General features: G+C 39.8%; 2 protein-coding genes across 32 annotated transcripts in view; one reads left to right on the forward strand and one right to left on the reverse strand.

Moving 5' to 3' along the window:
• The window catches only part of LOC308459771 (uncharacterized protein), a 179,598-nt gene that overhangs the window by 119,507 nt on the left and 34,025 nt on the right, over positions 1 to 26,066 (forward strand). For 5 of the 15 annotated variants that reach the window (XR_013978314.1, XR_013978315.1, XR_013978316.1 and 2 more), the window contains one exon: positions 25,764 to 25,815. The exons of 5 other annotated variants lie outside the window; for them this stretch is intronic. The gene's annotated coding sequence lies outside the window, so the exon portion shown is untranslated. Of the gene's footprint in view, positions 1 to 16,809; positions 16,911 to 22,272; positions 22,415 to 25,022; positions 25,483 to 25,763; positions 25,816 to 26,066 lie in introns of those variants that run through there. 5 more of the 15 variants (XR_013978321.1, XR_013978323.1, XR_013978322.1 and 2 more) reach the window with 5 other exon arrangements.
• SOX6 (SRY-box transcription factor 6) overlaps positions 1 to 26,066 on the reverse strand; it is a 466,488-nt gene that overhangs the window by 16,119 nt on the left and 424,303 nt on the right. For 16 of the 17 annotated variants that reach the window (XM_080975160.1, XM_080975165.1, XM_080975162.1 and 13 more), the window contains 2 exons: positions 18,436 to 18,544; positions 413 to 646 (listed from right to left, as the gene is read on the reverse strand). In XM_080975160.1, the coding sequence (XP_080831286.1) occupies positions 413 to 646; positions 18,436 to 18,544 (343 nt within the window). The remainder of the gene's footprint in view (positions 1 to 412; positions 647 to 18,435; positions 18,545 to 26,066) is intronic. The other variant, XM_080975157.1, reaches the window with a different exon arrangement.

Genomic DNA, 26,066 nt, shown 5'->3' on the forward strand with positions numbered 1-26,066 from the left:
CCTCTCTGTGCAATCATATATATATATATATATATATATATATATATATATCTGCTCAGAACTAAGCTCCATTGAGTTCAATGGGACTTACTTCCTGCAAGTGTGCATAGACTTGCAGCCTTAGTTTTAAATTAATCAGTGTAGTTTTTAATTAATCAGAGGACAATGAACATAGCAAACCTCCTACGGAAAGGCAAAACATTCTAACAGCAAAGGGCATATAGGAGTTGTTTGCTGTTCCCTATCTAACTACTAGTATTCCCTCCCACATTTGCAGCGTTCTGGAGTTCAGTAACTTAATTCAATCAACAAATCTAAGAAATTATTCCCTCTCACCATTCATAATCTGCATATAAAATTGCAAAGCAATTACCAGTTTTGATTATGCTATTATTAATGGTTTTGTACTTACCAAGGATTTTGCTAATATTGGAGTTGTGCATGTCAGGAAAAGCCTGAAGGATTTTTCTGCGTTCATCCTTTGCCCAAACCATGAAAGCGTTCATTGGTCGTTTGATATGTGGCTCACTGCTACTTCGGCCCCGGGCGTCCCTGTAGACTCGAGCTTCAGCCACAGTGGCACCTCCTGTTGGCCAACAATAATACTGCTGTAGTTTAGCTGCAGAACCATTCATTGCTTTACTTCCTGTAATATCAGAGCAGGAAGAAACAAGATGGATGCAAATATTATTACATTGTCTGGATGGTGGGGCTGCCACCTATGATGCCCTGTCCATTTCAAGTTCTTGCTTTCTGTTTTCAGATCTATGACACAAAGCACTTACGAATTCATTTATATGAGTTCATTCATGCTATTCATTATTCATTCTTGTAGGAGCCAATGAGAAACTTCAAAGACATATTAAATTTTGAGCCTTTAATTTCTATGCCCTAGATCAAGTGTGGGGAACCCTGAGGTCCTTGGACCAAATGTGGCCTGCCAGGCCTCTCTGCCTAGTTCTTAGAACTTTCCCCAGATCACCCCATCACTGGCCATACTTTGTACTCCAGTGTTTTGCCCGGATGGAATGTGTAATTGGATTTTGATAATGCCTCTTGCTCATCTAGATGGACAATAAAATGAAGCATGTGAATGTGTTAAGAACTGGTCTATAGTACAATGATAAATTTGCCTTCGTTGTTCTATCCACTTTTACCTCTTGCCTTGCCCAGTGCATTTCTTCTGGGGGTATGTATACCCCTAAACATTTTATGAATCTAGGTTTGGCCTCATTGAGGGGCAGTATTTCAATGTGAGTAGGAAAATGAGAGTACCCCTAAACACTTTTTTTAAGATAAAAAGCACTGGTCCTGCCCACTAGTGGTATGTTGCCCTGGAAAAGTTGCCCAGAAGAGAATGTAGCTCTTGGCAATGCTTTTCTTCTAGGAAAAAAAGCACTGATTCTTGATCTAAAAAAGATGCCTCACTCCTGCCTCAGATATACCTCTTAACAGGAAAGAAAATAACAAACTGTTAAATGTATGGGAAGTAGGGAAAGCCATGTTTTAATATGCCCATAATAAAAATGACCAGGTGGCCAAAGCTCTATCTTATTTTTCCATGTGTAGTTCACCATTTGCCCAAATGGTTTTAAAGTCACCCAGGATATTTGAATAACTAAAACTATAGCGCTCAGAAGCCTATTTCGTCAAGGCAGACACAATTCTTAATTCAGGTATCCTTCACTGAATAAATTGAGGTGTTCCAAGTTCAAAGAATTAACACCAGTACTTGTGCTTCAAGCTGTCTGATCAAGCTTATGATACAACATGAACTCAATTGTTTTCCATTATAGTGGACATCAAGGTCTTTTACGGATGGAGCCTAGTATGCTTTTCATCAGGTACCTATCACATGTAGCCAAAGAATTCATGCAGGTTTACATGATAGATACATGTAATAACTGGAGCTATGGCATGCATCCAAGCTCTGAGGCTGGTGGCTTTGTGATCCTCAATTGAAATATTTGGAATCATTCTTGATATGCTTTTGAAAGATGGCTACATTTGCACAATAAAAAAATGGCATGAATAATTTTTAAATTTGATGTGTGTCAAAACAACAAAGCATATCCCTCACATACAACGGTATTTCAGATCTTTCCCCTCCAATTCAAATACATATATGACAAATCCTCAATGCCTATGAAATGACAAAGCTTGATGAAATCTAAACTGCTATAAATCAGTAAAGCTCTGTTTACTTCACAGTGGACAGATGATTTACATCAGCTCAAGATCTGAATCTATATTTTAAATTATGTAGAATCCTACCTCTGCTAAATTGGTGTTAAAAAAGCCCCTGTACGTTAAGGTGCACAATAATTATTTTTGTTGTTTTGTGTAGGCAATTCATTTTTATGGATAAAGTCTTAAGACAGAGGGTGCATAACTAATACGCTACCTTTTTGCCACTATGCCCACAGTACATTAATTTCATTTAAAATGCACTGACCATACAGGATAAATTGATTTCACTTTATAGGGTGTTGACAGCCATGTTTATTGTGCAGTGAAATGTAGTAGAGCTTCAAGCTGACAATATCCATCAACATAGGGCAATATGCTGACTGCTGGGCCAGATGAAGACATACATTACCCTGGAAGCAAAACACTTATTTAGATGTGACACTGTCTTCTCCTGAGCATCACCAGGGTAATTTATGAAGCCCTCAATATCATTACTTTAGAACTGACACCAGTTCTGCAATTGCACGCAGATAAAAGATGACAGGTCTGCTGTGAATGTCACATGTAAAAGTACTTTAATAGTGGTCTAAGTTTAACTACTCTGCCATGGCTGTTCAGCATTTACTAGCTGTAACTATTACTGCAGCATCTCCATCATAAAACCAAGTAGATTGAAGTGTACTTGGCACCTAATCCAAAATCAATAGGGTCAAACTGGGGTCTTGCTACAAGGTTCAGTAGGTTTTAGACTGAGCTTAGCATAGTTTATTTCAAAATATCACAGTTCTAATGAGGATTGTCCTCTTACTATGTTTTTTGTTACTTTATGGTTGTGAAGCCACAGAAATGCTGGTGCACTTTTACTTTTATATTCTTAATAAGAATGGCTGAATAATTAAGTTTCAAGTACCGGTATGTACAGCTGATATACCTGTGACCTTCTACACCTGTAGCTGTGTTTCCTTGTAATGGATGTGTGTGTGTGTGTGTGTGTGTGTGTGTGTGTGTGTGCGCGCGCGCACAAGGATTTAAGTGGGTCCTTAACTACCAAGCACAAGGGCCTTTGAATTATTGGAAAGTTCAATTAGTACAAAATGCATTTGGCAGGTCACTAACATTGTGAGTTGTTATGAGAGTCACATGCTTGGAGCACATGATCTTCCTTTGCAAGTATTTAAGGGCAAGGAAGAAATCTAGCAAATTTTCAATTGTAGAAGCAAATCTGCATTGTGAAAGAAAGAAGTTTTCCCCAGTAAATGCCAGATCCTGAAAATTACTTTAAAAAACCTATTTCCCTGCCTATCCAAAATGAATAATAAAAATGCTACCTCTCCACAATTTTGCAGTCTGCAAATGGGCCTATGAAAGGGGGGCAAGGTACCACTGCTGTAACTTAGAGAGCTTTGCTGGCTGCCTGTTGGCCACCGGTCTCTTTCTGGGCTCAAGTCTAAGTGCTGTGGATTACCTACAAAGCTCTAACAGGCTTGGAACCCATGTACTTGAAGAAACGCCATTTACTACAGAAGCCTATCCAAACCAGTCATCCTCTGATGCTTTGCATGCGCTCTCTCTCTTTCTCTTTCTCTCCACCTGAAGTTAGGCTGGTGGTGACTGAGAAGAGGGCTTTTTAAATTGTGCCTCATCTGTGGGATGCCCATAGCAAGGAAGCTCATCTGGCACAGACTTTTGTTTCCGTGCCAGGCAAAGAACCTTTTACATGTTCAGGCATCCCAGCATTTGATTGGTTTTTTCTCTGTCTGCTGAATGTTATGGTTTATTTTAATTGCTGTTTCTACTATTTTGTGAAGATTTCATATATTCATTGTTATTATTTTACTGTAGACCAGCTTGGTGGTTTTTAAGAACAAGCAGCACAAATGTATTAATAACAAGAATAGTATTATCTTTATTACACAGAAAAAGATGGGTGGGGAAAGATTCATCATAGAATTGTAGAGTTGAAAGGGACCCTGAAGGCCAACCCCATGCAATGCAAAAATCTCAGCTAAGGCATCCATGACAGATGGCCATCCAACCTCTGCTTAAAAACCCCCAAGGAAGGAGAGTCCACAACCTCCTCAGGGAGATCGTTCCACTGTAGAACAGCTCTTACTGTCAGAAAGTTTTTTCTGTATGTTTAGTCGGAATCTCTTTCCTTGTAACTTGAAGCCATTGCTTCAAGTCCTACCCTCCAGAGCAGGAGACAACAAGCTTGTTGCCTCTTCCATGTGACAGCCCTTAAGAAATTTGAAGATGGCTAATATATCTCCCTCTCAGTCTTCTCTTTTCCAGGCTAAACATACCTAGCTCCTTCAAGTGCTCTTCGTAAGGCATGGATTCGAGACCCTTGATAATCTTGGGTGCCCTCCTCTGCACACGTTCCAGCTTGTCAACATCCTTCTTAAATTGTGGCACCCAAAACTATTAGTTCCCTTGATCTGTACACTATACTTCTGTTAATGCAGCCTAGAATTGTTGTTATTTAGTCATTTAGTCGTGTCCGACTCTTCGTGACCCCATGGACCAGAGCATGCCAGGTACTCCTGTCTTCCACTGCCTCCCACAGCTTGGTCAAACTCATGTTCGTAGCTTTGAGAAGACTGTCCCACCATCTTATCCTCTGTCGTCCCCTTCTCCTTGTGCCCTCCATCTTTCCCAACATCAGGGTCTTTTCCAGGGAGTCTTCTCTTCTCATGAGGTGGCCAAAGTATTGGAGCCTCAGCTTCACGATCTGTCCTTCCAGTCAGCACTCAGGGCTGATTTCCTTAAGAATGGATAGGTTTGATCTTCTTGCAGTCCATGGGACTCTTAAGAGTCTCCTCCAGCACCATAATTCAAAAGCATCAATTCTTCTGCGATCAGCCTTCTTTATGGTCCAGCTCTCACTTCCATACATCACTACTGGGAAAACCATAGCTTTAACTATACGGACCTTTGTCGGCAAGGTGATGTCTCTGCTTTTTAAGATGCTGTCTAGGTTTGCCATTGCTTTTCTCCCAAGAAGCAGGTGTCTCTTAATTTTGTGACTGCTGTCACCATCTGCAGTAATCATGGAGCCCAAGAAAGTAAAATCTCTCACGGCCTCCATTTCTTCCCCTTCTATTTGCCAGGGGGTGATGGGACCAGTGGCCATGATCTTAGTTTTTTTGACGTTGAACTTCCTCTTTCACCCTCATTAAAAGGTTTTTTAATTCCTCCTCGCTTTCTGCCATTAAGGTTGTGTCATCTGCATATCTGAGGTTGTTGATATTTCTTCCGGCAATCTTAATTCCGGCTTGGGATTCATCCAGCTCAGCCTTTCGCATGATGAATTCTGCATATAAGTTAAATAAGCAGGGAGACAGCCTTGTCGTACTTCTTTCCCATATTTTGAACCGATCAGTTGTTCCATAGCTTCTTGTCCCACATAGAGATTTCTCAAGAGACAGATGAGGTGATCAGGCACTCTCATTTCTTTAAGAACCTGCCATAGTTTGCTGTGGTCGACACAGTCAAACGCTTTTGCATAGTCAATGAAGCAGAAGTAGATGTCTTTCTGGGACTCTCTAGCTTTCTCCATAATCCAGCGCATGTTTGCAGTATGGTCTCTGGTTCCTCTGCCCCTTCGAAATCCAACTTGCACTTCTGGGAGTTCTCGGTCCACATACTGCTTAAGCCTGCCTTGTAGAATTTTAAGCATAACCTTGCTAGCGTGTGAAATGAGTGCAATTGTGCAATAGTTGGAGCATTCTTTGGCACTGTCCTTCTTTGGGATTGGGATGTAGACTGATCTTCAACCAATCCTCTGCCCACTGCTGAGTTTTCCAAATTTGATGACATATTGAGTGTAGCACCTTAACACCATCATCTTTTAAAATTTTAAATAGTTCAGATGAAATACCATCACTTCCATTGGCCTTAGTCGTAAACAATAAATAAAACACACAAAAAGTACACAACCAAACTGAAAAAAATTCACATAAATCATAGCAACTAAAGGTTTAAAACAGGACCTAAAGTGATATGGAGAACAGCCCTTAAAAGTTGATCAAATTTCACATCTCCCCACCCCACTCTGCCCATATTCACTTCTATCTGCTTAATGTCCAGAAATGTTAATTGGGCAAAGTTTCCCCAATCCAGCTTTGGGTCATCCTCTCTACCCAGGGCAACAAAGCCCACACTGTTCAAGAGTGCCCCCTCACCTGACAGTGAGCTGTTCAACAGTGGAACGGACTCCCTAGGAAGCTGGTGGACTTTCCTTCTTTGTAGGGTTTAAAGCAGAAGTTGGATGGTCATCTGTCATGGATGCTTTAGTTGAGATTCCTGCATTGCACAGGGTTGGACTATGGGACCCTCAGAGTACCTTCCAACTCTACAATCCTATGACCCTATGAAGAGGCAACACATGGGGCTGCAGAGGGAGGAGGAAGCCCTGTTGAACAAGTGGCTTTCTATTTGTGGCTCCAATCAAAAGAATTTACTCAATAATGATTTTAATGCAAAATAAAGTGCTACTAGTATTAAAATTGTTTTAAAATGTTATCTTGGGCCACTCAATTGTTTATCTAGCTGCCAGCATCTGTCATGACTTGTTCTGCGCTGTAATTCTCTACTGGGCATGGGTGAGAAAGGACAACCAAAAACAGGTGTCACAGAAGGTAAGGGGGGTTGTTTGGCAGTCGATCTTTTGGTGACTACCACTGTCTAGTTTGGATTAGGAGAGATCAATGTGGAAAGTGGTACAATCCCTTGTGAGAAGACGTAATCAATTTATCAGGCACACCCAGATCATCTGATTGGGTGGAAAGAAACAAAAAAAAAAAAAAAAAAGAGAGACAAAATTGAGTTTCTTAACAGGTCTTTAAAATAATATTGGCCTAATCTTGTTAAATGCATGTGAATGAGGTTTCTCTCTCTTTCAGTGTTGTAATAAAAACCTGAAATTATTTTGGAGGGACCAAACCCTGAGGCACATTTGTTAAAGCAAAAAGAGATGACCCCCCCTCCTCCCAAAAAGCATTTTTTTAAAAAAATTAAATCAGTGCTCTTTTGTTAAAAAGCCATTCTTAATTAGAGTCATAAATTATAAACAGACCAAAAAAGTCATGAAACTTCTATCTCCATCTGCCTTAAACAAGCCTACACTTGAAGGATTTAAAAAGGAAGCCAGTAAAACCTTGAACTTCTCTACTTGATCTCTGAGTGAATATTTTTGCCTCGGCCCAAAGGCTGCCACAAAAGAATTTGTATTAAATGAACTTCTGTAAATAAGTAACAGTCACGTAATGTACCTGTGCTAAGCATCTTAGTAGTTCAGGAAGATGTTCAGCACACAGTATTGTGATTTTCAAAAATTGCTTCTGTTTATAACCTTTACTATGCTTGAGATGAAAACTTAAGCATTATATGCTCAGCCTAGTGACCAGGGTAAGTGTGGACACACACAACATGTGCTTCTTTCAAGCTGAAACCCATACAATAAGAGTTGCTTTGGACTGCAAATCATTGCTAAGCCACTTTAACACGAGTCAAATAGTAGAAAAACATGTATCTTTATCTGCTTATGGAATTTCATCAGGTTTTGCAATCTAGTATCTTATTTTGATCTGCCAGTTACAACAGACTACCTAGAAAACAAAACAAAACGATTAGGAGGGAAATGCGAACTAGCTACAGGCGGAAAAACAACAATGGAATGTTATATATAAGGAGGCAAACATTTAGTATTGGCTCAAGAAACAGGAGGCATTCCAGTACGAACCAAACAGATTTTTATGGGCCTCCCAATGATGCTTAGAGGACCACAGCTGCTGTGTTAAAAAGAAAGAAAAAATCCAAACAGTATGCAGAAAATGCACTCACTGGAGACAAAATAAAAACACTTGTTTGTGTTTAATGACTAACAGGCCATTTGCAAGTGTACTGTTTATACTGTAATGTGGTCACCGAAGCGGACTTTGACTTCCGGAATTCAGAATCTGGTTAGGAAGGATTTGAAATCACTGCAGAAGGAGTAAGAGTTGCCTATGCAAATGACTTGGAACTCTGCTTCACAGCTCAATAAAACTAAGAACTAGGTTATCTTTTTATTCTGGTTTCACTGATGTCACAGTGCTTTGGCACAAACGTATTACAATTTAGGTAGATACTTGGGATAATTTAGGTAGGTACTTGAGATAAGTTCCTGACACCTTGGTCTGAAACACATCCCCAAAATTCAGTGGCTTCACCAGAACTTACAACTGTATCACAATGTACCAAGGATCAGACCTAAAGCTTCAAACTATTTACCCCGTATTTGAGACAGAGGGCAGGTCCACACAATGTTGTGGCATCCGACCCCAAGTTTAATCAACTGCTCAATCCAGTTTCACAAACCAAGTTGGCTCCACTCAATCTGACAGTTTTCCTTATGCTCCAAGAATTTCAAACAGCCCTCTATTCATTTGCCTCACCTTCCCCATTACCAAAGCCCCTCCCTTACAATCCCATGCTGAGGAAAACCTGAGATTGACCCCCCACCCTGAGAACTGCTCACAAGCAAACTTGCAACTTTAATCCAAAACAAAGAAGGAGGGGACCCCAAGCATTTTCTGTCAAAATAAAGTGTGTTTCAGGGAGGGGATGGGTTAAACAATCTTCCATCAAAAGCAAAGGAACAAGTAGACCTTATCAAAATTCCCTTTACCCAAAAGAGTGGAAATACTCAGTGTGGGAAGGAGAAAACCTAAAAGTAAACTGACTTCAAAAAGAAATTTCTCAAACAGCCTCTATTAGTGGAAAGTGAGGAAATTACTTGCTGAATACCCAATTTCTGGGGTGGGGAATCATCCTCCCTAGGTTAAAATAGCCAATTGACATATATGTCTGTGTGTGGCTAATGAAAGCTTGTTTCAATTGAATTGTTAAAACAAAGAACAGAAACCAAGAGGCTGAAGAGGAGGGCTTGAAATCTCCTTGCAGGTAATCTCCTCTTAGTGCCTGGTAAAAAGGTAAAGGGACCCCTGACCGTTAGGTCTAGTTGTGGACGACTCTGGGGTTGCGGCGCTCATCTCACTTTACTGGCCGAGGGAGCCAGCGTTTGTCCGCAGACAGCTTCTGGGTCTTTTGGCCAGCATGACTAAGCCACTTCTGGCGAACCAGAGCAGTGCATAAAACTACCCACTCAGCAAGGACCCAGTGTGGAGACAGGAGGAGGAGAAGAACCAGCAGTCTGGGAGTCCTCTGAGGCAAGCTCACACACACTCTAGATCCCATCCCCCAACTGGACAGAGCCTGGAGAGAGAGAGAGAGAATTCCCATAGACTACAACCACTCCCTGTTACCAACCCTCAAGTATGCCCTGATGCTGCACCGGGTACCCAGATTGGCACAGCTGGGTGAGACCAACTCCACCCTGCTCACCCACCCAGGTCTCAGTGGTACTGACCAGATCAGCCTCCCCATCCATAATCAGATCATGGATGAGGGAGGTCTTACTCGGAACCTATCTGGCATTCAGCAGCCGCAGCCGCAGGCCCAATGGCTTGCTGATAGGACAACTGCAATTCCCAAGGTTGAAGGAGGGGCTGGCACATGGTACAGTCACTAACTGCTTGTGTCATGTGCCCCTTCCCCAGTCTGCACCCCCCCACTCCATACTTCTCCTTGCCCAGAACCACTGTGATTGGGGTTGTCCCTGCTCTCCCCACACTCATCTTACAGCCCTTTAAAAAAAAGCCAAAGTTTTAAATGCAGAAGTTAAAAAGCAGTTAAAAACCATTTAAAACATTTCAAACAATTAGGGCAACAATAACAGCAACATAACCCCCCTCCACACCAAAACCAAAATCCCTAAATACCCTAACCCAATTGTCTGTTCAGCTGTCTCAGGTTTTGTAGGTGGAGTCATTCAGGGCCTCACCCTCCCAGGCTGGTTGGGGAAAGCCTTCAAGGCAGGGAGCAGGTCTTCCAGAAAGTCACAGTCAAGACGGTCTGTATTTATTATATATTTATTATATTTACATATAATAAATATGTTAGTGCTCCAAGTATTAATAAAAGGAATGGAAAACCAGACCAGAGAGTGAGAGCTTCTGGCTTCACAAGAGTAAGCTACATGCAGCCCTACTGCCAGATACTATACCATATTTGGTAACAGGATAGCCTTCACCCTAGCCTTTTAAACAAGGTATTATTAAGGTGGGATTCAAACTCAAATCTTTCTGTGTGAAGAGCACCTTAGTTTAAACCTGAAAAAAAACTATGACTGAGATCCAGAATCCATTTTAATATTTAAGCAAACTGTAAAACATTGCACTTCCATAGATGCTAAAATATGCAAACTAAATCCAAACATTGGAATATATAATATAGCAGAGGTGAAACTGTGTATTTTTTAAAAAAATCAGCACTTGGTTGCAATACTGTAAAGCAGCATTATTGCAGAGAAGTCATCTATTTTTCCTATTCCAGACTCCATTCTTTCGTAATATCAACAAGAAGAACTGAAGGGAATTCCCTAAGGTCAACTCTGAGGAAACATAAACCTCTAATTCAATAAACTCTGCTACTGCACTGAAAAAGGCCTTATTATTGCAACATCCATATGGAGTCAATTGGACATTAATGACTAATCAATCCCTCCCCTTTCTATTCTACTTACAGTGTCACAAACCATGTTTAGATTAGACCATTTCCTGCTTAGGATCGCTCAAAATGGCTTTTGTTCTTCCAAAGCTGCTCTGATGAAGGCAGCTTAAACAAACACACGGCCCAAGTGGTGCAGGAGTTATAAACTGCCATATGTGAATGAACAAAGGGGCCATACTAAAGCCTTTTGTGGTATTTGTTAATGTTTTTCATCTGAGCTTAAAAAGACCTAATGACTTTGCGGTGAGCTGATGCATGTGGCTCGTGGCTTTGCAAAATGAAGGAAATTCTAGCCACTTAGATTTCAGCACATATTTTCCACTGTTCTTTGAGCTCAGTTTTGATGGCAAAGTGTTTATTGTTGTCACAAAATTACATTTGTTTTACCCTAGCAAATATGGTTGCCCATTCCCCCACCCCAATCTTGAGAATAGGTTCTTTCACAATGAGAAACATTACACCTACAGAATTATCTTGCTCTTGACCATTTGGAAAGCAGAAGTCAAAAGCAATTGACTTTCCTCTGTAACAAACAAAAATTAAAGCATGTTAAACATCTGTCACATCCTCCAACTTTTATTAGTGATGGATGATGACATATATATATCTGAAACTATTTTGAATGGGCTATTTTTAGCTCCCCAAAGCCAGCTAGACATGTTAAATTTCATAAAACCCCAAGGAATCTTGAATGGGCTATCAGTACCCATTTGTCATTATTAAGTGTAGATTTGTTTGAATTAAATTAATAGGAAAAAGTAACCTTCATTCAAAACAATGGTATAAAACATTCTCGTAAATGAGGCAAGGTTTGTTGCAAGTATAGGCAGTGGGGTGCTTTTACATGCCTGCATTATCATAAATTACTCTGAAATATTTTGAGCCGCACTCACTTATTTTTTCAGGGGCAAATTTGATCTACCTTGCAAATACCATGGAGTGTATCGAAATCTGCTCTTCTGCTAATAAAATAGACTTCCATTTGAACAACAGAACTTCCCAAACATTCTTAAAATCTGCTCCAGATTTTAATAGAATTTGTGGACGCAACAGCACTGATTTATTTTTGGAGTGGGTAAGGGGTATGAGGAAGAAAGTAAAGTTCCATTGTGTGATCAGAATTCCACTTGTGTAGCACTGTATACAACCCAATGGCCTCATTCTCATGGTGACTACCCCAAATGTAATAACATTGCTCACATTGTCTTCTGTTTGCAAATACAATATGTAAAGATCTACATGTGCAAGCTGATGTCACCTGTAAAAAAACCTGCAAAGCCGTTCTCCAGCCAAGTAACATATACAAAAATGCATATACTAGGGTAAAGTGTGCATAAATATGCATGTATTAGGGAAAATAACATACTAAAATGTGTGTTAAAGAAATTTCCATGTTTCCTGTAAGATCCTATCTTTCCCCCCACCCCAACCTATCCTTGGAAACTCTGATTGTACAGGATTCCTAATCGCAGGGAGATCCTGTGCATGTATGCCAAGCTGCCTTTTATGGGTACATTGACATTCTGTGTTAAATTTTGCCCATAAGGAAATAATTCACATGTTGGGAAAAGCACACACATGCTCATGTATGAAGTGATTAGTTGCACTGTGGATATTTATTGATGCCAGTGATACTGGCAAATGTATATATTCTTGCCATTACATTGAAATATAGCGTTGCATAGCCTGTGGAAAAGTACTTCCTATAGAGCTGGCTGCAGACTGCAGCCTCAGGGCTGGATAAATCATAATACTAAGTATGCTATAACAGAGGGCCTCTATGGTGTTATTATCTGCAAATACCTGATACTGAAAAGTTCTGCTTATCCTGCACTGTACTCCTTTAAGATTATATCTGAAAATGGGAACTTCATCACATGGTGGCATGTGTTTTTGAATACCAACGTCAGTATCCCGGCTAGTGTAAGGAATGCAACTGCTATGCTTTCCAAAGTGTAGCATATTTTAAGTGTGGTGTTAAGGAGGAAGAAGCAGTTTTGAGTTGTTTACATATGTGAGGCCTAAATGTGGTTTCTTCTTTAACAAATGTTTAGCTGTTCAGTTATCAAAAGTCAGGTAAAGAGTGCATGGAGAACAAAGCAGACAGGGCCTGGTTTTTCAGCATTCCTTCTGGAAACATTTCCTTGTCTTCAGTTGGCTTTTTCTGTTTCGTGGTATACCCCCTTTCCACTCTCAACTGTCATAGCAACTCTCCCAAATATTTATATGCGACAGATACTGGCTACAGGAGTCATTTCCCTCCCTGTATTTTATGAAAAACTGTCACAAAAGCAGACGATGCTTTGTCATGCATGTACTTCCCGCTGTTTACACCTCAGCGTAGTAGGGTGTTAAACAAGTTACCTCACAGTTTTGGATTCTGTTGGCAGGCTGCCATGATTGATCGGCTTGCACAGGACACAGTGTCTGTTTCACGCTTTTTCTTTCTCTCCTTCCCCTGACAGGTAAAAAACTGACCTTTTTTCTTTGTCTTTCAAGGGGAATTGTTTTTGCAAGTGGAATTTTGCTACCACTTGAGTTATGTGGCACTCCTTGTTCCGAGAGCCAGTTCAACTGTTGCATGGAAGCTGAACAAGAAGAGCTAGTAACTTCTTCTTTCCTTACTTATGTCTAACATATTAGGAGCCAGTGATAAGCATTGTGGGCATCTGGGTATATACAGTTACCATCTGAAAAGAGGCTTATCTGTTCCCCGTTTGAAAAGTTTGACACTTGTTATAATGCATGCAACTTTTTCCTGTCAAGTGCTTCTGAAATCCCCAAGGGAGTCATCCTGAAGTGATGGGGAGTCAGCAGCTGGTAGCTATGACTCAAAAGCATAGCCTTGCAAGTAGTCCAGAAAAGCTACAAGCCCACAGCATTTTTACAAGTCTACCTGACAATATAGATGTGAATTTAAAAGTCATTTTTTTGGTAGGAGATAATCTATAGTTTTTAGACCTTCTAAACCTTAAAAAGACCACCACCATCTGTTCTGATATCATTGGGAGGGGGACAAAAGAATGCTCAAGAACAATTAATTTCCCCCACCTTGATGTTAGGTGTTATGCCTGAACAGGGAATGTGAACATTAACAGGGGATGTGAGGCTGTGCACAACCCCCCCAACATCCCTGTGTGCAGGCTCTGCCTGCTCCACCCACAAACATTTTTGCATTGAGTGGGAGGTTTTGAAGTTCCCAAGTGCATTTCATTCAGCATGCTAAGAAGTCTCCACACAGTCAGGAATTCTGATAAGTAAGGCGTCTTGGTTGCAGGGAGGCTTTTAACTTAGGAACCTCTTGAGAACTTCCCAGGCAATGAAGAAAGAATGAGGGTGGAGCCATCACACATGGTCCTGGTCACCTTCCATAGGTTGAAAACTTTAGCACTTCAGTAGGAAACCTTGGGCCTCCTCAGGTCATAAACCGTACTTGATCTTACTTCACAGTTTCAAGAATATGAATTTTTACCTTAAAATGTTTAACAAATGGCCAAGTTGTGCTTATTATTCTCTCTCTCTCGCTCCATTTATTTATATATATATATTCAGCTTCACAATGGCCTTTCTTTCTAGTGGTTGTTTGCGGCTGCTGCCTCCTCTGCACTTGCACTGCCATGGCTGTCTCCTCCATGCTCAGCCACCTTTCAGCCGGTGCACTTGGAGGTGTCGGAGGCAGGCATGCGTAGGGGGCATAGGAGGAAGCTGAGTGTGGAGGTAGCGGCTGTGGTGCATGTGCCCTATGTCGCCTCATGGGTGGGCCAGCCCTGCATATCCTTCAAAGTATGCCAACTGTTGCTTCCTCCATGGCCTACTTTTCATGAAAAGAAAACATAAAAAGATATGTTTTGGATGCAAACTGAAGAAGAAACTAACAGGTATTAGTTTTACCCTGAAAGTAAATTATGGCTGTCCTTCTAAAAATAGCAAAATGAACTTGACAGTGCTCAGCTCAAATCAATGCCAACACATTTTTAAAACTAGACCTTCTACCAATACTGATGAGCCTCAAAATTACTTTAAGCGATTTTGGCTTTCATGTATTTCTGCAATAGGAAATATATTACTAAATATGATGTAAACACGCAGATGTTAGAGAGCTTTTTGTAATAACTGAGCGGGGGTAGTATCTTTCCTTTCCTTTTTTTGAATATTATAAATTTACTCACATCTACAGGAAACTGCTGCCTTTCCTTCGGGTTCCACAAAAAGTTGATGGTTTTTTCCCAATATATAAATTAAGTTAAATTTAATAACTAGAACAGTTAATCGGGAATTGGCTTATAAAGGCACAGTACATTTGTTAAATTGACAATCCCCTTTTTAAATTTTACCTAAAGTATTAATAAAATTATACATTATAGATAACAAAGTGAGCATGTCTACAGTAGGGTTGTTCTGGACATATGAATTGCATATTTTAAAGGTATCTGCTGTTTAAAGCAACCTTTTTTCTTACATTCTGAATCTACACCTGAAGTAATAGGACTTCACCTGCAGAGTGAAGGCAGTGCCTATGTGACATTAGCTTTTAGTCTAATCCCCACTCCCATCTCATTTGTTCCACAATGAAAGCACAGTTTTTATGTATGGTTAGACTTTGAGAAATAACCTGCTGATGCTGAATGTTTGAAGGGGGGAATCTCACCATTTGCATTTGCAAGGAAGTTCTTCCAGGTAAGGACCAAATTAGACATTACAGTGGTACCTCAGGTTAAGTACTTAATTCGTTCTGGAGGTCCGTACTTAACTTGAAACTGTTCTTAACCTGAATTACCACTTTAGCTAATGGGGCCTCCTGCTGCTGCCGGAGCACGGTTTCTGTTCTTATCCTGAAGCAAAGTTCTTAACCTGAAGCACTATTTCTGGCTTAGCGGAGTCTGTAATCTGAAGCGTATGTAACCTGAAGCGTATGTAACCCGAGGTACCACTGTACCTGATAGTTCCATGATTCATTCTTTCTTAAGAAGCAGATTTCCCCCATGAATCCCAAAAATTATCTAGTCCCAATTATCATAAAATTGCACCCATAAGTCTCTCCCCCACCCAATAGCAGTTTGGGGAGGAGCCAGAAGCAGAGCATAGACACATAGATAACGGGTTGTATCCAATCCAAATCTCCCCCTTTCCCAGCTCACTGTACCACTATACAAAAATTTTGCAGGTAGAATCATTATATAGATAGAAAAATGGGCAAAATTAGGTGTTATGTGCAAATTCTCTCTCTCTCTCTCTCTCTCTCTCTCTCTCTCTCTCTCTCTCTCTCTCTCTCACACACACACACACTTAAAGGCAGCCAACTAACTAGTCCTGAAAATTCAGACTAGTTCAGATCTTTAAGAAAATTTCCACATTTTAAAAATTAAAGCTCAATTGCTATTTCCACTTGCCTTTTACACAGTTTGTATTAGGAAGGACAGTTGCAGGATATGATACACATATCAAGTTTGAATGTAGCTGTAAAAAAATTCTTAATAGAACATAACGTAATTTTACCCCAGTAGATGTTAATAATACTAATTTTTGGAGCTTCTTTTACAGCCTTTTAGGCAAAAGACTACAGGATAATAATTATAAGAGCTCCAAACAACATTTTCTCATGTTAGGTCACCTCTAAACCATATGTATAAGAACATTTAAGTTTAATTTGCTTTAATGGACATGGCATATATTGACCAATGACTACACTTTTAAATCTGCTGCAAATGTGTATGAAGCCATCCAGACTTAGAGTCACATTAGAGCCAAATAAATGGTTTTACATTACTTATAATCATGTAATTTTTCTCTATAAAAGAAATACTTAAAAGCCAAATTCCGGTCAATGGCCAAAGCACTGCTGGCATGCTGAAAATGAAACAAAAATACAACCTTGAGCTATTAGATTTTTTATGATCCATAGAGCTCTGTCCTAAGAGCATTCCTTCAGGACCCACCGCAGTATATGATTTCTAAGATCACAAGGATTTGTTTTAAACCAGTCTTCTCCAATTTGGTGCCTTCCAGATGCTTTGGACTATAGCTTCCATCATTTCCGACCATTGGCCATGATGGTTAGGGCTGATGGGAGTAGGAGCCCAACAATATTTGGAGGACACCAGATTGAGGTAGGCTATTTTGAACACTTCTTCCTGAAGAAGCTGGCTGAACTAAGTGGAACTATTTGAAAGGCTGTCCTGTCACTACAATCATCAAAATAACATAATGTGTTATGCAAATGTAGAAAGTGAAAGGATGTGAGAGGGAAATGAGTTAATTTAGGGAAGCCCTGAGGTAACTTCCTGCCAGAAAAGCAAGTACAAATATGTTTTATTCTCTTCATTTCATATTATGCAAATAATGTACAAGCCTATCTAAAGATTATAAAGTTATTATTCTATCCCAAAAGGAATATGTGAGGTGGGACTATATTGCTATGCTGTTTGTTTGATTAATTTCTTTTCTTTTGTTACAGTTTTATTTTGTATTTAAAAATCAAATGAAATAAAAAGTTTAAACAATTAAAATTGGAAATAATATGCATACAAGGAGAAAAAGGTAACCTGAAATATGACCAATTAGCAACGTAATTTCCAACAGAGCTGTCAACCTATTAAAGGCTTTTAGTTGATTAATGGCATTGTTTTTAACTGATCAATCCAAGTAACTAATTAAAATAAACATTACAGTGTGCAGTCCTTGACCATTGAAATCAATGGGAATTCTTCCATAGGCTTGAACAGAATCATAACTACAACCCTTCAGATCTCAGTGCAAGTATGTTTTCGCAAAGATAGCATGTTCCTTGAACTAATTGGCACAACTACCAGCACTCCACATCCTTTCATACTGGGCATCTCCAATTAAAATTTCACTGTAATTAATTCAGCAATTGATCAATTAATTGGATAATCCACTTCCTTGCTCTTTTCTTCATTATCGTAATGATAACATATGCTTAAAAGTTCTGCAGGGTCTCTTAAGATGACCAGGGGCCATACTTGCTGATTACTGAATATTGCCTATGAATATGTGAGGAAGTGATCATCTGTAGTCTCTGACTGAATTAAGCATCACTGCCTCCACTTTTCTACAGCTGTTTGGATCTGGAGCAGCATAGGATGGTAATGCTGGGATTAATCATATGTCTGAAGGTGACAGATGACAATTTCTGCATTACCTAAGCCAACCCATATGCACATTTCACTGCTCATATGAGGTTTACCCAATATATCCAGCAAAGCATTAATAATATGGCCAGTCAGCTTCCATGAGTGCAGGTTGCTCCAAAACCAGAAGTCCCTACTCAAGGAATCTGATATATGATATGTGGGCCACCATATAAACATTACACTATTTGTGTGAGCACTTAAATGCACATGCCACCCATCTGAGGTGACATACAAACTCACTCAAGACAGCTTTCTGAGAAGAGTTGAACCAGAGTGTAAATAATGAGAGCAGAGAATGCATATTGTATGGAACCATTTTACAACTAGCACTTATGCTTGCACAGGTCACTAGAATCCATGCAAAATGCCTCAAAGCTGTGCATGGGGATTTAGCTGCACAATGCTCATTAAGACATCCAACTTTAAGGAGCTCAAGGAAAGCAATGCTCAGTGGCTCAATAGATTTGTTACAGAAACTCACCCTCTGCATCTTCTGGCCTTGTAAGATCAATGACTCCTGGGCCTAGTTTTCCATCTTCACTGGGCTTCCCTGATAGCTGTGGCCCTAAATTCTCATAGCGTGTTCTTTCCTGCCGAAGAGAAAGGAACATTAAGATTTCCAGTCTGTTCATGTCCGAATATCTTGAGTGTATTCATTTTCTATTATACTTCCCTGCCCCTCTGGCTACCACCTGCACTTCCCCTGCCCTCCGTACTAATATGTCAGTCCTTTCTTGATTTCCACTTCCACATTTTCTTGTCCATCTAACAGCGGTTGCAAGTCATATTGGTAGGTAAATCTTTGTTCCTTACATTGCCCAATCCCACAATTGGTACCTAAGCATGAGCTAGTACTAGTAACAGATACAGGCTATGGTTTTTTTGGTTTTTTTTTAGAAAGAACACAGATATTGTTTCACTGCAGGTATCAGTTTTGAATTTGGTGTCCAAAATCTAGTTTTCAAATATGCAACACCCCTCCAGTACTGATTAAATGTATGATGAATTAATATTCAAGCCAGTTCCTAAGTTATCTTAGCACCATGGTTGACTCTTCTGTGGTGCTTGCTTCCTGTGCTGCTGAATTTAAAGTAATGAGGAGCCCATGTTGAAGGTGTCTACAAGATGATTATTTCCCACAGCAGCATGGGAAAAGAAGGGCGAAGATATGTGGACGTAGCAGCCCCACCACTTTGGTAATGTACAAACTGGCTTTTGGAAGTTAGCTTATTAACACCTTTGACTCACTAAATCTCTTAATAACAGAAAACCCACAACCACTATGTATTTTACTACACAATGAAACAAATAATTGTGTGGAAAATTAAATTGATTATTGCTAGGCAATAGCTTTAAACAACCCATTACAGCTAAGTATAAAGTAGGGCAGGTAGCATTACTGTGGTGTAGAAATGAAGGATTGCAGCAGAAGCTCTAGAAATTACTAAGAACACAAGAAGGAGATCCTGCTGGATGAGGTCAATGGTCCATCTAGTCCACCATCCTGTTCCCACAGTGGGTAATGCCCAATAACAATGCACAGTTCCTATATTTCTTAAATGACCTTGGGAGAAAGATGTTGGCATTTGAAAAAAATGCTAACATTCAAAACTTAAAAAGCACTTTCTACTAAAACTCGCTAATTTAATGGAAAAATCACCACCAGCACAACCACCACTCCTCTCATAGAGATATGCGTTTGCATTGGAACCCTTGAGAAAACACAAGTCTGAATTTTATGCAAGAGGCTTTCAAAGACAAGTATTTCAAAGAAGGAATACTAGATGACAGAAATGGTACTATTATTTTGTCTAGAAATTTGAACTGAAACTCAATGGGAATTTTAAAAGAGAGAGCAAGAAAAAGAAAGGGCTGTGTTTGTTCCCAGAATAAACAACATTTCTGTGTGCTGTAAACTTCTGCTGTAAAACTAGATCAAGAGACCATTTATGTCCTCAAAATATGAGAGGACAAGAGCCTTGAAACAATATGGCAGCACATATCTTCTGACAGTGGTAGCCTCAGTGGTACTCTGTCTGCAGCAACGTGCTAAATAGTTATCATTAATGTATTGTTCTCGTGGAAAAAAACCAATGTGTTCTCTCTCTTGTCTTGTTGATACTTCTTAAGACTGAACTTGGCATTGTGTTGAGAATGAACAAAACACTGTTGTTCATTACTATGAAACTATTAAATGTCATGTCATCTTGAATTTACAGACATGAAATGCCAGCTTTCAGTTTTGTGAACAGTTTTCTGTACGTTATACTTGATGCATTATGCAGAAGAAGATTGCTGATTGCTGTTCACTCTATTGTTCAATGACCTAGTTCTGTACTGAGCATATTACACATTAGAAGGAAAACAGTACCAAGTTTATTCCCTGAAGAATTACTAAGGAACCTGGTATTGGTCTTAACAAGCAAAGTGGCTCTCACTCGTTTGCTCAAATCTCTCTGCGTTGGTTAGAATAATAGAACTGTAGCACTGAAATGGGACTTGAGGGTCATCTAGTCTAACCCCCTGAAACCCCCTCTTTTTGCCTAGTGCGAGGCTTAAACCCACTACCCTGAGATTAAGAATCTCATGCTCTACCGACTGAGCTATCCCAGGAGGGATTTGCTGTTCTAGTCAGATCGTTTTCAGAAAACAATTGCTTACTAATTAGTTCTCTGTAACCAAGAAGATGTTTAGATTCTTAAAATATTGTTTAGCTAATATTTGGAGTATTAAGGAAAGATGCCAGGCACTGTGTAAAAATGCAGACTAAGCTGCTTTTCCAGGCCAGGTCATCATGTGGGGGGAAGTTGTTAAGGTGCTGATATCTAGTTATCAATACATCAAAGCAAGGTTTTCGAGTCTGGGCAAACGGAGGTTGCCAGGGTGGCAGTGGGCAATGATGTTAAGGGGGGGGGGGTATCTCGCAAGGAGTTTCCGGGAAGAAGAAGCAGGAAGTGGGTAGAATGCCATACGGGGCTGAAGAAGCAGCCATTGCCACAGGAACAGACAGCATGGCTGATTCATCTACTTGTAGATTTGTGCTGGCTGCTTTGGAGAGCAACAAAGGACTCTCTTGTGATGCTAGTGTTGGGAACTCTATCTAGATGCAGGTTGTGAATATGTATAAATAAACCATCTTTCCTAAGACACTACAGCCTCTCTTCTGTGCCTTAATTTTCCAACGGAAACACAAACCCTGGTTTACCAAGAATCTTGCACCGCTGGGCAGACATTGGGGTGACTTGCAGTAATATTAAAATGTTTAAATAATAACAGACGGGGCAGGGGGTGGGAACCAACATTACACTAAATTGAAGTACAGGTGTTTACTGCATCACTCTGCTTGCATAACCTTAATATTCAACCATTTTCAATGTTTCTTGAAGTCTCCCATTTGCTGAAAAACTATATTGTCATTATTAATTTCCTACTATAAGGTGTATTGAACGGGACGCGGGTGGCGCTGTGGGTAAAACCTCAGCGCCTAGGACTTGCCGATCGCATGGTCGGCGGTTCGAATCCCTGTGGCGGGGTGCGCTCCCATCGTTCGGTCCCAGCGCCTGCCAACCTAGCAGTTTGAAAGCACCTTCGGGTGCAAGTAGATAAATAGGGACCGCTTACCAGCGGGAAGGTAAACGGCATTCCGTGTGCTGCGCTGGCTCGCCAGATGCAGCTTGTCACGCTGGCCACGTGACCCGGAAGTGTCTGCGGACAGTGCTGGCTCCCGGCCTATAGAGTGAGATGAGCGCACAACCCTAGAGTCTGGCAAGACTGGCCCGTACGGGCAGGGGTACCTTTACCTTTTTATAAGGTGTATTGAGATAATGCTGTTGTGATATGCAAAAATACTGAAACAAAGAGCACTGAGAAGAAACGTAACTATTGGTTACAGGTAGGCAGGCACAACATTCAGTTGAAGAATGCTATAAGGTCCAATAGTAATACCTCACTATCAGAACGGATCTTGCTTTGCTGGTGCAAAGGAATGATTCTACCCCCTGTCCCCGGGGGACCCACATTTAAAATAGAAGAGTTGGATTAGACCCTTCTTTAAGTTCCTGCAGTTGGGAAGTAATTGGCATTTTGTACACTGTGTTTCTTTTCTTTCTTTTTTCTAATATTTGCATTTAAAATATTTCTATAAGGAGTGTTAATGTGACACCTGCAATTTTCATGGCAAAAACCTAAGTGTGTGCTGTGGGGGGGGGGAGGGAAAATAGCACTCCACTTAAAAAAAAAAATCAACAGAACCTTCTATGTATCAATATGCACATTTGAAGTATCCTTCTAGTCATTCATTCCCTTTGATTTTCTCCAGAAAATATTCTGTGTTAAAAAGAAAGTTTCTGAAAGAATATCAATATTTTGACACTGAAAGAGAAAAGGGAAAATTACATGATAAGGCTCAGGAACTGGGAGGAAGAGAAGCGTACATGGTAATAATACCTAAAAGAATTGAGGTGAATCTGTGATTCTGTAATAACCTTCAATGTCTCATTCTTTTGAAATATATTGACTGCTACAATTCTGTATGTATGGTTTCATTTTTCCACTTAAAAGTATACCTCATAGCAATAGTAACTAATTTTCAGGAAAGCTGTAAATAAAAAAAAAATCTATTACAACATAATTGGTAAATACAAACCTAAGTGTATTTCTGAAGGTAAGAACAATTTAGACTGGACTCCTATGTATATATACTGGTACCTGACAGAAAGCCCAGTTGAACATAGGGAGTTATTTCCAAGTAAACATACATAGGGATCACAGTCAGGTAAATAAATACATCTGTAATTGAACTAAACTAAGCAAATTATAAAGGAGTACAAATTGCAAATTCATTAATAGGAACTGCTCTGTATATTTAAAATACGTTCAGTTGTGTACGCTGTTCTCATGCACCTACCCAAATTCTATTTAAATTCCTATTTATAAGCATGCATGTCCATATGAATACATATTCATGTCTGAAAATAGCATATACTTGTGAAAATTTACACACACACTAAAAAATTACTTACTTAAAAAACCACACACCTGTCTTACACATCATAGAGATAGCTTATTTATCCTCAGGAAACCCTGAGCTCATTTTTTGTTTATTTCAAACTAAACTGCTTCTCGTAGGCATAAGGCCCTGAGCATATATCTTGAGTAAAGTAAGTACATTACGCCATGGGGCATAATGAACACAGAACAGAATTCCAACTCAGATCATGATTACTGGAAAACCAAGAGGGCTAATGCTTTTAAAGAACACAGTCTATGTCTAAGTACAAAATGGACTCTTGGCTACTTGGAGATATAGAAAAACCTACTCACTGCTACTTTCATGGTTTTGGGATGACAACACACTGGGGCGGGATTCGTTTTACTAACAACCAAACCTTCATTTTCCATTCAGTGACACGATTAGGCACTTATTTATGCATTGTCAGGCACAAACATGCAGGCAGCATAAAAGTTATTGAAAAAAAATTAAAGCCTGCTTCGCTGTGTCGCAGGACCGTTGGTTAAGTGCTTTGAAATGATGATCTATGAGGTAGATGTTGCATATTAAATAAAGATATTTAAATGATAAAGCCCCCTTTAGTGAGCACTGATGAATGTTAAATGTTCCAAGCTACAATCTGAGCCATCCGTCATATTCACATGTTATCACAGTCAATGATGGAGCAACCCCAGTGATGACAGATGGACTGTGAGATTATTATCCCCTTATTTCCAGAGTCACCAAACCAGTCTCCTACTCAAGCATTATTTTTAACTTTGCATTAAATTAATAACTTCCTCCACACTTCTGTGGTGGGAATGATCAATGCTTTCCTCCTGGGTGTAAAAGGGAAATGGACTAGTGTAGTCAACTGAAGGAAGTAGGGGAAGAAGCCTGCTCATCCACTGGAAAAATCAGAGTGGGTGGCGGGGGGGGGGGGGAGAGGGAGAGAAAGAGAAGGCTGCTGGAAACTTCAGCTAAGTAGAATAAATATAAAATTGTGATCTCGGGGAAGAAAAGTAATGATAACAGTAAGCACATAATAATGGCTTTTCTCTGCACTTAGGTAAAAGCTGAATTTTTGATGTGCACAATATATTTTCATAAAATTTTATATACTATGTTTTATACACTTATTGGCTATTCCATAATAATGTGTGCGCTAACAGTAAAATTGCTCCCAAATTTATGTGTGTTATTTATTCTTTCCCATGTAACAATGCTTTTTGTTGTAAAAAGTATTCTGTTTATTAATGTAACTTTACAACCACTGCATCCAAGATCCGTGGTAAATTAATGACATTTTTATTATTTTATAGTGTCATTAAATTTTTACTGATCACTCCATCAAACAGAAGCCATAAAGGCCATAATGTAAACTGGGACACTTAGATCAGGGGAGCAGGAAACCATTCCATATAGTCTAAAGTAAACGGCTTGCTATAAATGATATTTATACCATCTTTAAGCATGTGAGAATACTTGGACAAGTTTGGCAAAACTGTTTCAGTACAGCAGTGGATTGTGTACTTAAATAACAGTTTATTTGCCAGCAAGGCAAGGGTTTGTGTGTGTGTTTTTAAACCATATGAAAGAAGATGACTGATTGCATTCATCGCTTGAAAAACAATATATGAAATGTAATAATACACCAGGCCCCCTCCCTTTTGGATTACCAAGACTGATCAGACTATAACCATTCCTCAAATTATTTCAACATGTCGCCCCCCCCCCCCTTGCTATGTATGCAGACGCTGAAGTGGAAAATGGCATACATAGTTGGACAGTGATGTAATACCTTTTATTTCAAGAGTCTAACTTAGTAGTTACCAACATTTATTTCAAGAGCCAATTTTGAGACTCCTTGTTAATGTGGGTCATTTACAGAAGCCACAGAGTAAATGCCTTTGGGACCGTTACACACTCTGCGGACAGTATTCCAGTTGCAAAGTGTGCAGACAATTCCAGGATGTTGTCTTTACATGCACAATACATTAAAGTTAAGCTATTCCATATTAAGCCCACTCAAGAAACAATAACACCAGTGTCTTGTTTCCCGCTTGTTCCTTCCCTAGACCATATTGTCTGAGTCCTGGAAGACCTTCCCAACTGGCCTGCGAAGGCAGGGCCCTTACTGACTCCAGCTACAAAAGCCAAGGCTGCTGAACAGACTTTTTGGTTAGGGAATTGTTTAAGGGGGCTGATGGGGGGACAGTTGTGGCTGTTACTGATATTCATATTTTGTATCTACATTTTTAGTTGCTATGATTTATGTGAAATTTTTTCAGTTTGGTTGTGTACTTTTTGTGTGTTTTATTTATTGTTTACGACTACTTTTGTTATATTTGTAATTATGTACATTTTTTCATGTTGTGAGCCACCTTGACAGCATACAAATAAAATGTTTTATGGGTGTATGTATGTTCCTCTGTTCAAGTACAGATATAATAAATGAACAGAAGGGGAATGTTTTCAAAACCTATTTAGATATTTTTTTAGAAAAAGTGCTTGTCATTTCTACACTCATAGCAGAATTCTGTGGGCATTAAATCCCAAAACAATGGAGGACAAAACTCCAGACTTTTAAGCAAGTGGCTTAAGGTAGCCATGACAACATAGTTGTGCTTGGTTCAGGCATATAGATTTGCTTTCCAAACTAGTGCACAAATAACAGTGCTCTGGAAAAACTTACAAATACCTCCATTTTTCTCTGCAAGGTCAACTTGTGCATTGTCCAAAGACTTTCCATTACTTTGTGGCAGTGGCTATTAGCAAATTAAATCACTCTATGCTTGGAATCTCTGACAATATTCTAGGCACAGCAAGAGTCATTTAAAATGGACACGTGAGGATTCTTATCAGACCAAGGTAAGTGCCGTGGAAATTGTTGTCTATTAATTGATTTGTTTTTGTTTTTGCAAGCAATGTAATAGGCCTCAACACAAAATCATCAGCTGCACCCTCCATGCAGCTACAGTGGTACCTCTAGTTACGATCTTAATTCGTTCCGGAGGTCCATTCTTAACCTGAAACTGTTCTTAAGTAGAAGCGTGCTCTCGCTAATGGGGCCTCTTACTGCCGCTGCGCCGCTGGCACACGATTTCCGTTCTCATCCTAGG

Source organism: Podarcis pityusensis (genome assembly GCF_964106645.2).
Source record: "Podarcis pityusensis genome assembly, chromosome: 1".
NCBI classification, from domain to species: Eukaryota; Metazoa; Chordata; class Lepidosauria; order Squamata; family Lacertidae; genus Podarcis; species Podarcis pityusensis.